Genomic DNA, 14,189 nt, shown 5'->3' on the forward strand with positions numbered 1-14,189 from the left:
TACATTATTAACATCATTATTGTCTTCACTCACAACATTGTGTACTGGAAAACAATTGCCTCTATTTGTTTTTGTTGTTGTTTTGAAGTTTTTTTTGTTTTTTTTGGGGGGGGTTCTTGTTTTTTTTTGTTTTGGGGGAGTTTTTGTTGTTGTTGTTATTGTTTGTTTTGTTTTTGACAGAGAGTGAGTTTACCTTTCTGCACACGAAAAATATTCTCTATAACATTGAGTAACAGGAAATATTGGAAGTTTACCATCAACAAACATGGCTCAGCTAAGTACTCACATCTTGTCTTGCAGGTTGCGCATCCGTTCCTCTTGCTTGAAGGTCGCTCTGGCCAGATGAAGGTGGTTGATGGGTTCTGCCACCCTCAGGGTAGGCTCCAAAGGCTTGTAGCGCTGTTCCAAGACTTCGCTGATGTCTCGGAAGGGTCCCTTAAAAGACAAGGGGACAAATGTCTCACCATGGAAGAGTCCCAGACATATTGACAACTGTGATCCTGAACCTCTACAAAATATAGCAAGCTTACTTAACTATTTTTAAAACATCTTTTTTTTCCCCAGAACTAAAACAAGCAAATAAAAAAAGGGCATTGGGAACATACGCCTTTAATCCCAGAAAATCTGTGAGTTCAAGGTCAGCCTGGTCTACAGAGCAAGTTCCAGGACAGTCAAGGCTACACAGAGAAACCATGACTTGAAAGAAACACAACAAACAAACAAAAATATCACTCATCTTCTAGAGCTGTCCTCTCTCATGAAGGTGACTGTCTTAAAACTCTGTAAGCCTTGGCAGACGTTCTCTACAATATCAAGAAGGTTTTCCTGTGTGGGCTGGCCAACCCACAGTCCCAGGTTGCTTTACACTGTAACATTACAGGCTCATTGTCTCCAACACAACTAAAGTGTGTATTTTTTTTTAAATAGTAAAACCATTAAAAGATTCTGAGCATTAATTTTCCAAAGTTCTCTCATGCATTAAGTACAAGCCTTTAGACGAGTACAGAGGGAACATCTTATGTATTGCACAGATGCGACACCTGTCCATTAAAAAGCCTATGGTCTATGGCTTAGGCAGGCAATAGATGGTGGGATATCAGGGAGAAAAAAATTCTGGGAAAGAAGGACATGGGAGATTCACCAGGAAGAGGTGAGGAGACAGACCCATGGTCTCATGGTAGCTGAGCACAGATAACCAGCCACGTGGCAGAATGTAGGCTAGAATAGACGGGATATTTTAAGTTATATATAGTCAGAAAAGAGCCTAGCTATAGGTATTTGTAACTATATTTTGACTCTGAGTCTTATTTCTAGGAGCAAGAGGCTGGGAGGAAGAACCATGGCCTAGCTTCAACACATGGGTGCCAACTCCTGGGTTTTCCTGTTGGTTCCTTAAGCATGGGTGCCACACTGTTCATCCTTATTTTATCTGAATTCTGAGGCTAAGCGGCTCTGGTACAAGAGTACAGGCCTTCAGGGCTACAACTGAGAGGAGAGAGTCCACAGAGGAGCCTGTGGTGAGTCTCAGCACAGCCAGCACAGACTGAGTCCACTGGGCCTCCAGCCAGCATCACAATCAGCAGAGACAAGCCAAAGGTATTTGCTGTGTCGTTTACGACATACTGTTTGCTTTTTTTTTTTTTTCCCCACTGTGTTGGAGAGGAATAATACAAAATGAACAAAGATTTCTTATATCATTCCTTATTCTTAAAAATGTCTCTTTTAGATGGGTTATTACTAAGAAGACGCAGCTGGAGCATTGGCAAGCAGCGAGTGAAGACTGTGGGCTAATAAAAAGGAATGATTCACGCCTCATTTACGTTCACTTATGTTTTACATTAATAGAAACCAATAATAGGAACCAGTTACCATAAAAGTCATGGACCGTAAATAACACAAATGGCAGATCAGTAGCATCTAGTACTTTCCACAGCTGGACAGGAGGATTGCTATATTTGAAAGTAGTTAACGGTTTTGTATTGGAAGTTTGCTTTTTAAAGATATATGATCAAGATTCCAATCTGCTATGAAGAAACCAAAAGTCTTAAATTGAACTCTTTTGTTCTTTGAGAAGTTCAATGGTTTAAATAATTGATATTTGGTGTATAACAGGTGCCAATGACTCTCTGGGCCTGTTTTCGCTCCATGTAAGGCAGAATAACAACTGTTAACTTGGGCTTCCCTTTAGTAAGTATGGTGTATTATATACTCACGGAGGCCATAAAAACATGACCCATGAGCTGAAGAGCAGCAGGAAGGCTTATTTGTTTTAAAAAGAGAATTTAAAGGGTTTTTGGATGGCAGAAACATTAAAGATATAAAAGTTTAGACGTTGAGATTGTAACAAGTTCAGCCTCCACGAGGAGTAATGGAATGTTCAGCAGAAGCCTTAAACCTCTGTTGGAATACACACACACACACACACACACACACACACACACACACACACACATCTATCTACCTCAATCTCCCTCACTATCTGTCTGTAATTCACTAGAATTCAGAGGAACCTTGCCTAAGTAGCAAGGAATGAAGATAAGCCCCTCTTCTGGGTGCTTGATCTGAGAGCTTTTGGCCACCACACCAGTCTTCCTGTCTCCAGTCTCAGACAATCAGCTTTCTGCCTTTGAGCTCAATGGTGCGCCTCCTTCGTTAGTAAGCCTGACATCCTTTGGTACTTTTTGCCACCTTTAAGATCTCAGGCATATCCTGTTCCACACATTCCTCAAGTGACACAGGTTACCTCACATGGAAATAACTTCAAATTGTCATCACTTCTAGCAACCATCCTTGGAATGTGTGTAGCTCTAAGTCTCGACCTGATCCTATGGGTCCTTCTAGTAGTCTCAGCTGTAACTTCACGGTGTTTAATTTGCCTTGCCTCCATCCAGGTCTTGGGTATGAAATCAAATATATTTCTGTTCTATAATACGTGCTATTGAATAGTTTTCCTGTATTTTAAAAGTGTTTATTAAAGTCTAATAGTGAAGTTTTTTTTAAACTTAGTAGAGTTAAGGTGTTAAGAATCACCTTTCAAATTCTAAATGCTGGGTTCAAACATTGGCATGTGGCCGCCTTACGTGTCCTCAATGTATAGACCATTTTATCATTGAATAAAGGAAACGTGGCTCAGACAGGACTGCAAACAGTCCTACTGTGACTAAAAGAGAGGGAAGAGGGGACAGAGGGAAGGAAACAAGACCCGCAGAAAAAGAAGAAAGGAAGAAAACTACAGAAAGATGAAAGAGGAAAGGAGGTCAGAGAGAATACAATGGGCGCATTTGCAGTTGAGGTATGGGAGACAAGGAAGACGGGAAGAAAAGAACATGACCAGAAATTAAATGAGAGAAAAGCAAGAAGAGAGAAAATATATCAGTAGATATATAGTATATGTTTTATAATTCCCTCCAAAATGTTGTACAAATATCAGTTAATAATATTTATTTTGCTAGTGGTTTTAAGAGAGGGAAATATGTAAGTAAAGGCAATTCAGGACGTAATTACAGAGAAGAGAAATACCACAGATAAGTGGTGAAGGAGCTTCTAACACCGTAGAAAACAGTCCTTATTGAGAGACTGACTCAGTGTCAGACAGGGAACCGTAGTTTCTAGGATGGCCCCAACATGTCCTGCTTGGTATTCATTGTCGAGTGGTCTCTTATCCTTGACAGAAACAGGCCAACTCATCTCAAATAAATAGAGCAGGGTAAACACCATGGGATATCAATTCTAGCTGCTGCTTCAAGAGCTTACTTCCTCTTTCTCTAGGATGGCTCCCACTGAGAGAAGCCAGTGGCCACACTGTATGGCAACTTTGTGGAGTGGACACTGAAGAAGAACAATGACATGGCAAACAATTACCATGTGGCTAAAGGGACCAACTGAGAGGATCTCCTTGCTGTCTTATCCTTACAGATCACTCAAACCTTCAGGGGAAGCCACCGCTCGTGGACCCCTGGCTACACTCCTAAGATAACTACTATCCTAGAGATGCCATAGAAAGGCAAATGTGTTTGGTTTAAGCCCTTATGTGCACAGAGAGACAATACATAGAAGTTTAAAGGGCATACTCAATCCAGTTGCGGGTTGATACCAGCTGTGGCACCTGCCTTCTGCAGGTGAAATACTGAAGGGTTCACTAAATTGTCCCTTCTGGGGACTGTGACAAATATTCTTTCCTCTCTCCAAGTTGACCCTGCAGCCCAGGAAGAACTTTTCCTATCCAGCTCTATGATTTTCCAGATACAGTCAGGCTTCCCTGCCTGTGCTGTCAGTCTCTGGAGTGTCTCCAGTTCTCAAACTGGCACTTTTTAAATGATTCAAATACAAGTCCCATTTACAATGGCACATAAACTATGGGTATCATTTGAGAACAGGTGATGTCAAGTCATCGGGATAGCACATAAACACATCTCTAGCAATAATAAATTATAGCCATTGCCATCATAACAATTCTTATAAGACAGCCCAGCATCTCAGCAACAGTGCATGTTCTAAATACATACTCAGTATAATGTCCAGTACCAGGGGACCACTTATGTCCTAAGTCCATACTCCATATAATGTCCAGTACCAGGGGACCACTTGTCAACTTCTCTGGCAACCACTTCAAAGTGACACATTTCTTATTTAAAGTTATCTTTATGAGGAAAAAAACTACTCTCAAAAACAAAGCATTGTTAATCATACAATACCATGGCAGGAGAAAAAAAGGCCTCACACAGGATGGGAGAAAAATACTTGCATGCTGTTTCACTTCCTGGTGTGTAGTCAAAAATATGCTAGCATGCTCCAGAGGTGATTTTTAATGTAGCTAACATAAAAGTGATCAGATCTTTTGAGTCATGAATGGATAAACAGTTGGATACACACCCCCCCCACACACACACACCACATACATATATATGATGGAATTAAAAAGGAATACCATTCTGATATAATCTGATTGACCTTAGGGACACTATGATAAGTGAAACAGGCCATGCTGGGATGTTAGAAAAAAAGAACTAGTACTTTGAAGAGACCGAGGTGGCCAAGACAGCTTGTTCATGGAGACAGCCAGTAATGTTTGGCTAACAGCATTAACTACCCTGATGCTACAAAAATGGACAGTGAGTGGGTATTTTGGGTGATGTTAACAAATGTCACAATATTCACTCTACCACAGTCAGAATTGAGGACAGTGAGGATAGAAAATTATTAATTAATTAATTAAATAATTAATGACAGATTCACACAGGGCTGCTTGGTACCTGACACCGCTTTCTGTCGATAGGCGGCAGACTTGCCGACTGGGGGAAGGAGCGGGCACTGGTACATGCCAGCCATCCGCTGAGGCTCCTGGGGGTCTTGCTCATTGCTGCAGTGTCCTTCTGGTGACCCAAAGGCTTTGCTTTCTGCAACCTCAGCTCCCATGGGTCAGGATGCTCTTGGAAAGGTGAGTTGTATACACCTGCAATCTAAAGAACACATTTATTTAATTTACAAATGAAATTAATTTTTCATTCATTTGAGGGAAAATATTTTAAATTACAACATTGGTGCTTAATCAGGGGTAAGTTTACCAGAAAAGAACTTAGAAAGCACTGGCCCTTTGGATCTGGTTTCGACTAACAAACAGTCTTAGCAACTTTGATGATTACAGAGTAACTGTGTTTTGAAAACTCAGTCTGAAATTGTATTTGAGGAAAAAATTAGTAGAGATCTTTAGTCGTTTATTTTGTGTTCTTGACAGATGTGATGTTTTAAACTGAGTTAGTAAGCCATACCTTTATTTACATAAAGATATAATGTGTTCTAAGCTGTATCAGAAAGCCATTCCTTCATTTACATAAAGGCAAGCAGGCAATGTTTGAACAAATTTAGGGTATTAATTATGTACGCAATAAATACTTGATTATTTGAATTGTTGATCATTATATCCCAAAAGGAAATTTTTCAACACAATGTTTAGATTGATTCTTTAGGTATTTGACATCGTACAGGCCAGCCCAGCACACTCAGTTACAGTCAGCAGGAGTGTGGAACATGAGCTTCCAGTTTCTGTCAAGAGTACAAATCACTAAGATGGCCACCTCCAGCAGTAGGAAAATGGACCCAAACAGGGTCCTCAGATGCAGCCTGGACTGTGAATCACCAGGGCCCTCAGGTGGCTGCACTGACCATTCACGTCAGTATAGCCTTAGGTGATAACATGGGCCATGGAAATCAGAAAGGCCCCAGGCAGTTATATGGGCCAATCACTTCAACATGGTCCCCAGAGGCAGTGTGGCCCACAACATCGACATGGCTTCAGGCAGCAGCATGAACCACGGATATCCAAGTGGCCTTGGGTGGCAACATGAGCCACGGACAGCAACATGGCTCTCTGCTGCATCAGGGCTACAGACTCCCATGTGCCCCATCAGCAGCTGCATAAAGCAGGGACATCAACATGGCCTCAGGTGGCAGGACATGTCACTCATATCAACATGGACTCCCAAAGCAGCAGAACCCAAGGACAAAACCAAGGCTTTCAGTCAGTGGTATAGACCACATACATAGATCTCTGGTTTTATCATGGCCTGGGACAGCTGTGTGGGTCACAGACACTAACATAACTCCATGTGGTATCACAGTAGTCTTTTGAAGAGGTCCAATCCAGAAAGTGAACCATTTCTATCTCAGGAATCCATCATTGCCCAGCATCAGGGTGATAGTGCAGCCTGGTAGTGTATTGGGAACTGAGTATGGATCTGCACAAGCTTCAGGCTATTGCATACCACCCAGCTGACCCCATTGGGTGCTGAGCCACCCTCAGCCTTCTCTAATAGCTGCCTTCAGTTCCCCTGTATGCACAGCACACGCACAGCTCCCCATCATACATGCATTCCTTGGAGTGGCGCATACCCCGCACAAGGTAGGGCACGGCGGCCTGGCTGGCTTCTGCCTCCCTCCCCACGTGAGCAAGTGGCATCTATTTTAAGTCCTGTACTTGGCTAATGACTCTGATTTCATACCCATATGGGATACTGTTTATCACTCCAAATCTGTGCACTTAATGTCACATCAGGTGCCCTGCTTCTGCAGCATCACGATGCCCTCGCCACTCGGTGGCTGACTCTGTCACACATTGCATCAGAATAGCCGAGACTTAGCACAGCATCTGCCTTGCTATAGGGCTCACAGATGCATGTGTGAGAAACGAGAAATGCAAGTGCAGCAGATGTCCATTTTCTGTAAACCTCATGTTACTTGAGTCACAGACTGAAGAGTACCCTACTTTGATGTAACTGTATTTGGTGATATTTGATTTCCAGAGATTCATAATCAAAATACATGCGCATGTCTATACATGTACATGTATAAATATCCTTCAGGAAAACTCACATTTGTAGGGAAAAGTGAAAATTTCCAGAATGAAATGATTGGTGGCTTTGTAGACACTGAACTATATAAAGAATGTATTAAACATTTCTGTTATTCCTAAAAGAAATAGACTTTTCTTTTATGCTGTAGTTAACCCACAAACATTCCTGATTACATCTTATCTCAAGGTCTCCGGTAGTATTAGCTAGGACAAATGTCTTGAAAAAACTGTCCAAGAAAGCTGGAGAGATGGTTCAATGGTTCTCTTCCAGAGAATCCTGTTTCAACTCCCAGTACCCACATGGTAGCTCACAGCTCTCTGTAACTCTTGTTCCTGGGGATCTGACACCCTCACACAGACATACATGAACCTCATACAGACATACATACATGCAAAACTCAATACACATAAAATAAGTAAATATTTAAAAAAGAAAAGCTGTCCAGGAAAAGCCTGACACTTCAAGCCAACCTTTCAGCCAGTGGTGATTCCTATCCTTCACTTCCCAGTCTTGTTCCCAGTTCTTCCATACTAACTTGGAGGTACCACTTGGCTCCACCATTTTCCATTACAGAACTCAAACTTTTAGTTATCCACAGCAACCAAGTGGAGAACAGGGACATGTTGGGTATGCCGGCAACCTCAGGCTACAAGGTACAGGGCAGACACTCCATAAATGAATCTAAAACTCAACCCAGGCAGCAACACACCATTTAGAAAGGTGTATCACGTGCTGCTGATTTCCCGTAGCTTTCCAAAGCACCGCAGGAACACAGTCACAGACTTGAGACCAAAAGGATTGGTAGACAGACCCCTTTTATCTAACGCATTGTTTTCATTTCCTTTCTAAGACTCCGCTAAGGTCTGCTTGAGTTTAGCTTTTCTACTTTCAATTAAAGACTAAAATTTATTGTATATAAAGTTAAATTAACACAAACATACTCTATGTCTAAAATCATTTTCACATTGGTTCTTCTTTGATATCTATTACTTAATATGAGTGATACTATATTTTAGAATGGGTAAAACATTCTATTTTTTTAAGTAAAACAAAAGTATTTTAAGGTAACACACCTCTGCTATTCTAGAAACACAAAGCAGACAGACACATGAATAAGGCTGAGAAACAGCAATGTGTGTGTTTATCTGTAATGGCTTTAGTGGCCACTCAACTGAGGGGTAAGTCTTCAGATGGCTCTTAGGGTGCTTTTCTAGGTCAAAAATGTACTGAGGATGAGAAGGGACAACCAAAGCTAGATTAAAAAGATGATCTTGACAAAAATAACTACATTGTATACTCTCTGCAAAAGATACGAGAGAAGAATCGCCATTCAGGATAGTGAGAGTCTAATTGGAAATCTGTTAATTTATTGCCCAAATTGCCACCACCTTCTAGATTAAGTTGTGAGATTCCTACAACTTAGTTAAAGGCTGTAATTTACCATTTAAAATCTCCGTTGGCCTGAATAACTGCTGCCGTCTGCATTAACTTTGCCCATTAGGAATCCTGATCGCCTCCTGCATTTGCACGCTCGTGTATATATAGGCAAGATGGGAGATGCAAATAGACTGAGAGACATGATAGCTTTCTTAAATTATACTTTGCAACTATATAGAGACCTCCTCATGTGTATTCTCTTTGCAATTTAAATCAAATATAGATAGAAAATACATTTTAATTGAATTTCAAATGTATCATTTGAAATCTTCAAGGTGTCGGTATTTTAGAAATTAATATATTAGCTAACTTACCCCAGTAAAAGCAGTTTGCCCCCGTGACTCCTCACAGCAAGCGAATACCCTACTTACTGCTAGACTAGCAATTTACTTATTGTTTCTTTAAGTTAAAACTCATAGATGTACGATTGTCTCGACTTCTGCATTCTAACATCTACCTGGTTAAGAAGAATGTTTCGCTGTGAGTCACAAAAGCCCCAGGCACCCCCACCCCCCAGGTTATGTGTCATAGTTTCTCCTTTCCCCATTTTACACAGCCGGGAAGGGCCACTGCCATGCTAGCTTTGGGGACTTCATTTTCAGCAATAATTTCCTAGAGTGACCAACACTATGGGGAAATCTGTGCTAACTGTTTGAAAAAGGAGAAAGAAAAAGAAAAAGCCTACACCTGAGTTATTTGCAGTACTGTCATGCTAACATTCAACTCAATAAGACCCAGAGCTCTCAGGGGGGGACTCTGCTAATAGCTTCCTACTGACCTCCTTGCAGCAGGCTGGGCTGCTGACTGGTGGCCCAGTGGTGAAGACCGCAAATGGGGTGTGAAAGCTGATTTTTTTTTAAAGGCTATGGTTCTGACTGGTCACAAAAGGAAAAAAAAGGCAATGAGTTATATAATAGATATATTTTTTTCCTGAATTCCCCCCCTTTAGAGCGTCCATCATGGGAACTTAAGCATGACCTAGAATATTAATTATGTCAGGTTGAGCAGTGAGCAAATGTACCATTTGTTACCCAGTCACCCTTAGCCTTACATTAATATTTTGGACTATTCCATATTTATAACAATCTATCAGCAGGCTTTTTTTCTCCTCAGTTTTTATTCTTATGCTTAAGTGCTAGATGGGAAAGTATTTAAAGGTGCAACTGATTTGAAAGCAAAGGAAGTGCTTGCTTACAGGAGGACCTGCTGTGCTGTCTGTGGGCTGCGGCCCCCCTACACAGACCTTTGTTTCCTGTGTGCCTGAGGGATGCTGTAGTCTTGTTCTTGTTTCCTTGTCATTGAGGTTTCCTCTCAGAGCTCATTTCTGTCAACTGAGGAGACTATGGATCTGGATGTGAACATCTCAGATTCCCACCGCATAGTCATTCGTGTTTCAATGTCAGGCTTCACCATATAAGAAACAGTCATTTGCCCAGACTTGAGATAGCAGAGGTGAACAGGCTAGCTCAGATCTGGGAGAGAACAGAGGTGGCCAGCCTAGCTCAGTTCTGGGAGTAAACAGAGGTAAACAGGCTAGCTCAGACACTTTACCTTTTTTTTTCCCCCTTTGGAAACTGCAGTCAAGTCACTTAGCAAATATAAGTCACAGACTGCCACAAAAAGAGACAAAATCTAAAACCATTCTACGGCCCCTTGATTTAAAATCTGTGAACACCGTTGAGTGGTACACATTTCTCAAAGGAGGACTAGCTAAAAATACTCTTCTCTGCTAAATTTTAAGCAGATGCAGTTTGGATGAAATGTTAACAGAACACAGTAGCAGAGTTCTGACAACTGGAAAAGTAAAGGTGGGCCTGAGAAATGAGTGGTATTTGCCACACGGAAGGAGCTGCTGAACAAGAATGACAAGTCACTCTAGTACAGCACTCAGTCACTCAGCCTACCTGTGCTAGGGGAGTCACAAAAATCCCACACAGCAAGTAACTGCCCGGCTCTTAGGAGAGCGCTCTCTGCTGCTGCCACTGCTGCAGCCCGGGGTGCAGGAGGCCACTGCACACCAGAAGGTCCCTGCTGAGGACCTAGGGAAAGAAGCATGGTCATTTCTCAGCAGCTGGATCCCTCCTGCATCTCAGGCTAAACTCATCAGGAGGCTCTCACTAGGGTATATGTGCTATGAATGTACTGACATAAAGCAAATTTTAAAAATACACAAAAGCTAACCATCACTAGCTACACACACGTGCTGTTCGTTTTACTGTGGTTAAGAAAACGCGGGGCTCGAGTAGTCTTAGTAGCTACTCTGTCATATTATTTAAAAGCACATTAGCTTAAAACTTAGGAACCCGATATACTTCCCACAGGCCTCCATGTGTGACTCCCTGTCACCGTGCCCAAGCTACAGCCCTTGCCTATGATATAGCAGGTGCTAGGTTCCATCCTTACCCCTGCCACCAGAACAGAACTGAACAGGAAAGAAAGGAAAGGGAGGAGAAGGAGGGGAAGGAGCAGAGAGGAAAGAAGAAAGCAGAGTTCTTAAAGGTTTCATTCAAGGGACAGTGAAGGCCTATTAAAGCAGATCTGAGACATGACCGTGCCTGACTTCTGAGAGCTCAGACCTTGAGAGGCAGCATTGGGGCTTTTACACGAATGTCAGCACATGGCTGGTGTGCTCACTTGCTGGTCATTCTTCCAGGGAACTCAGGAGTGCAGTACAACTGCATTCAGCCCTGATTCAGAAGATTCCAGCCCTTCCCCCAGCCCCCGAGGCTCAGCTTGCCTAGAGGAGATCACTAGGGCCCTCAGAGCTTTGGTCAGGGAAAGGTAGAGGTACCATAGTATACCCCCTAGATACTATGGTGTGCCTGTTTTATTGAGGAGGAATTTTTGTTTTCTTCAAGTATTTCTAAAAGGAGAAGAAACAAAGGTGTGGTATTACTTTACTTTTACATGATCAAAGAGAATATTTTTAAATAGCTGTCTTTACTAAGTAAAAAAAAAAAACTCTATTTTCAAAAGTGAATTTGCTCTTCTCATCAATATCATACATTAAAGCATCTCCTGTGAAATGTGGATTAGGAGAAAGTAACAATATTCCCTAATGTTAGTTAAAATCAATGGCTACAGAACACCTACCAACCTGCTCAATCTAAGATATGCGCAGAGATGGCAAAAGTTGTTCACCCCATGAGGTTGCTCTTAGAAGAAAGAGGTTAGAACTCGAAAAGACTTTGCATGACTGGCTGTGGCATAACTGGGTGATGGTGGTTTTCTCCCAGTGCCTGGAAGCAAAGACATAGGACACACTACGGGAACTCGATTGGCAAGGCAAAAGTCTCTCAGTTTTTTCTAAGACTAGGGAGAATTTTGTAATAAAAATGGAAGACAGGCACTGAGACCATGAAAATAGCTGAAGGGGTGAGGGAGGGAAAAAACATGGGGGGGGGGCACAGTCAGGAAACCACAGGCTGGCCAGGGCACAGCCAGGGGACCTCAGGCTGCCCAGGCCACAGTCAAGGGGCCTCAGGCTGGCTACTGTGGCATGAGGATATTGACAAAAATGATCTTCCAGGCTGTTGAGAGTTTGAGTTGAATTTGGCCATAGTTTTGGAATTTCTTGATTTTTCTTATCTCCTTTACAAGATAAACAAGAGAAAGCCCAAAGCCACCACGAAAATGCTGGCAAAAATTATAATCTAAAGAGAAATCACAGACAGACGGGAACTAGATACAGGAGAATCCTAGCAAGTGTGCAGGCAAATTAGGCTGGCCTACAACAAAGAAACTCAGACAAAGTGAGAGGGGAGGGCAGACACCAAGGCTGTCCTCTGATTTCAACATGCAGCACATTTGCATGTATATCACACATACACACACAAACACACACCACACACACACAAACACACACCACACATACACAGACACACACACACACTGAAGGGCATGGAAGGGGGAGAGTTACTCATAAAAACTAAACCCAGATATGTCATAAATGTGAGAATTCCATTCCACATTCATCCAATCCAGTTCCACACCAGGAATTCCAAAAGACTGAATGTTATGGTAGGGGCACATGACCAGTGTGAGCAGAGATATGAAGCCTGACACGGGAAGCAATGCTCAAACAGCAATGAAGAAAGCCTCTCTGAGGCTTATTAGGAGACTGAGTCTGGCTGAGGAAAGAATCTCTGATATGTCAAGATAAATTTCAAAACAAAACAAAAAAAAAAAAGCAAAACTGGAGCAGAATGTCCAAGAGGTATGGACACTTGTAAGAGGTGTGGCATGTCTGTACTGTGAATGATGAGCGAGCATGCAGGAAAGGATCGGAGAAACATCCGAAGTAGAATGACTGTGAATCTTTCTCAGGCGTATCCACTGGCATTGCACTGTGTGAGGTCATGCCACTACTGTGTGCTGGATGCTGTGTGCTCAGAATAAAACCTCACAGTGCAGCAAAGATGAGCACTTGGGAACTAGCCTGAACATGTGTGGATTCAATTTTGGGTTAACCTGTGGTCATTACATGCCCGAGAAACTTTCACTGTTACCCTTTGCTCCTTTTGTTCAGTTATGGTAGCAAACATGGTTCAAGAACCTGTGCTCTACCATGGCTGAAAAGAGCCAGGATGCCCAGCATGAATGAAGGCAGAAAGGAAGAGAAGGAGGAAGGAAAAAGGAAGGCATTGATGGATGAGAGGAGGAGGGAAGAAGAGAGGGAGAGAAGGAAGAAAAGAGAAAGAAATTAGAACAAGATATTTAAGTATTGAGAGGGAATTCACCTTGACAATCCAGAATTCACCTTGGCAAATCCTTCTACAAGTGTGAAGGAGAAATGAGCATGCTTGACTAAAGAACAATGGTTCTGCTGACAGTGGATCCCTAGTGCCACTGAAGCACTGCCAGAGGACAAGGAGAGTGATGGGATACTCCCACAGTAATGACTTTGGACCTCCAATTCTCCATACAAAAGTGTCAGTGAATGGTCCTGTCTTTACCTCTTCTTGCCATGGAAGCTAGTCTCTCCTCACTATTGAAAAGTTCAACCCCCTGCCTCTCATCCCACCTCTCACCTTTGAAAACATCCATATATGTTTAGCTGTTTTTATTTCCTCTCTTTTCAAGCTTTCTCCCCCATGTGGCTACTTTGGGAACATGAATATGTTCTCCTTAGTCCTCTAACCTAAGTCTCCTGTCAACCCTGTATTCTAGTGAGAGGAGTTTCCTGTACTGCTCACTCTCCTTAGCTGCAACAGTGAAGACAAGTGTTCATTCTGGGGTGCAGATAGATGGTGCTCCTGCCTCCCTCCTTTTGGAAGCCAGCCCGACAGTAGGAGGCAAGCATCCTCTCCCTATTTTCCCCTGCGGGTAGGGCGATGGGGCTGTTTTCCTTGCCTTACTGGGGGGTGGGGGGGGAGGGGAATAGGGGAGCTGATAGAATCACAT

General features: G+C 42.5%; 1 protein-coding gene across 3 annotated transcripts in view; it reads right to left on the reverse strand.

Moving 5' to 3' along the window:
• Positions 1–14,189, reverse strand: part of Spata17 (spermatogenesis associated 17) — a 198,535-nt gene that overhangs the window by 90,782 nt on the left and 93,564 nt on the right. For all 3 annotated transcript variants that reach the window (XR_013112958.1, XR_013112959.1, XM_076941585.1), the window contains exons 7-8: positions 5,253–5,459; positions 287–435 (exon numbers count right to left, since the gene is read on the reverse strand). Coding sequence is in view for 1 of the 3 variants with exons in the window: in XM_076941585.1 (XP_076797700.1) it covers positions 287–435; positions 5,253–5,459 (356 nt within the window). In the remaining 2 variants the exon portion in view is untranslated. The remainder of the gene's footprint in view (positions 1–286; positions 436–5,252; positions 5,460–14,189) is intronic.

Source organism: Arvicanthis niloticus, chromosome 10 (assembly GCF_011762505.2).
Source record: "Arvicanthis niloticus isolate mArvNil1 chromosome 10, mArvNil1.pat.X, whole genome shotgun sequence".
NCBI classification, from domain to species: Eukaryota; Metazoa; Chordata; class Mammalia; order Rodentia; family Muridae; genus Arvicanthis; species Arvicanthis niloticus.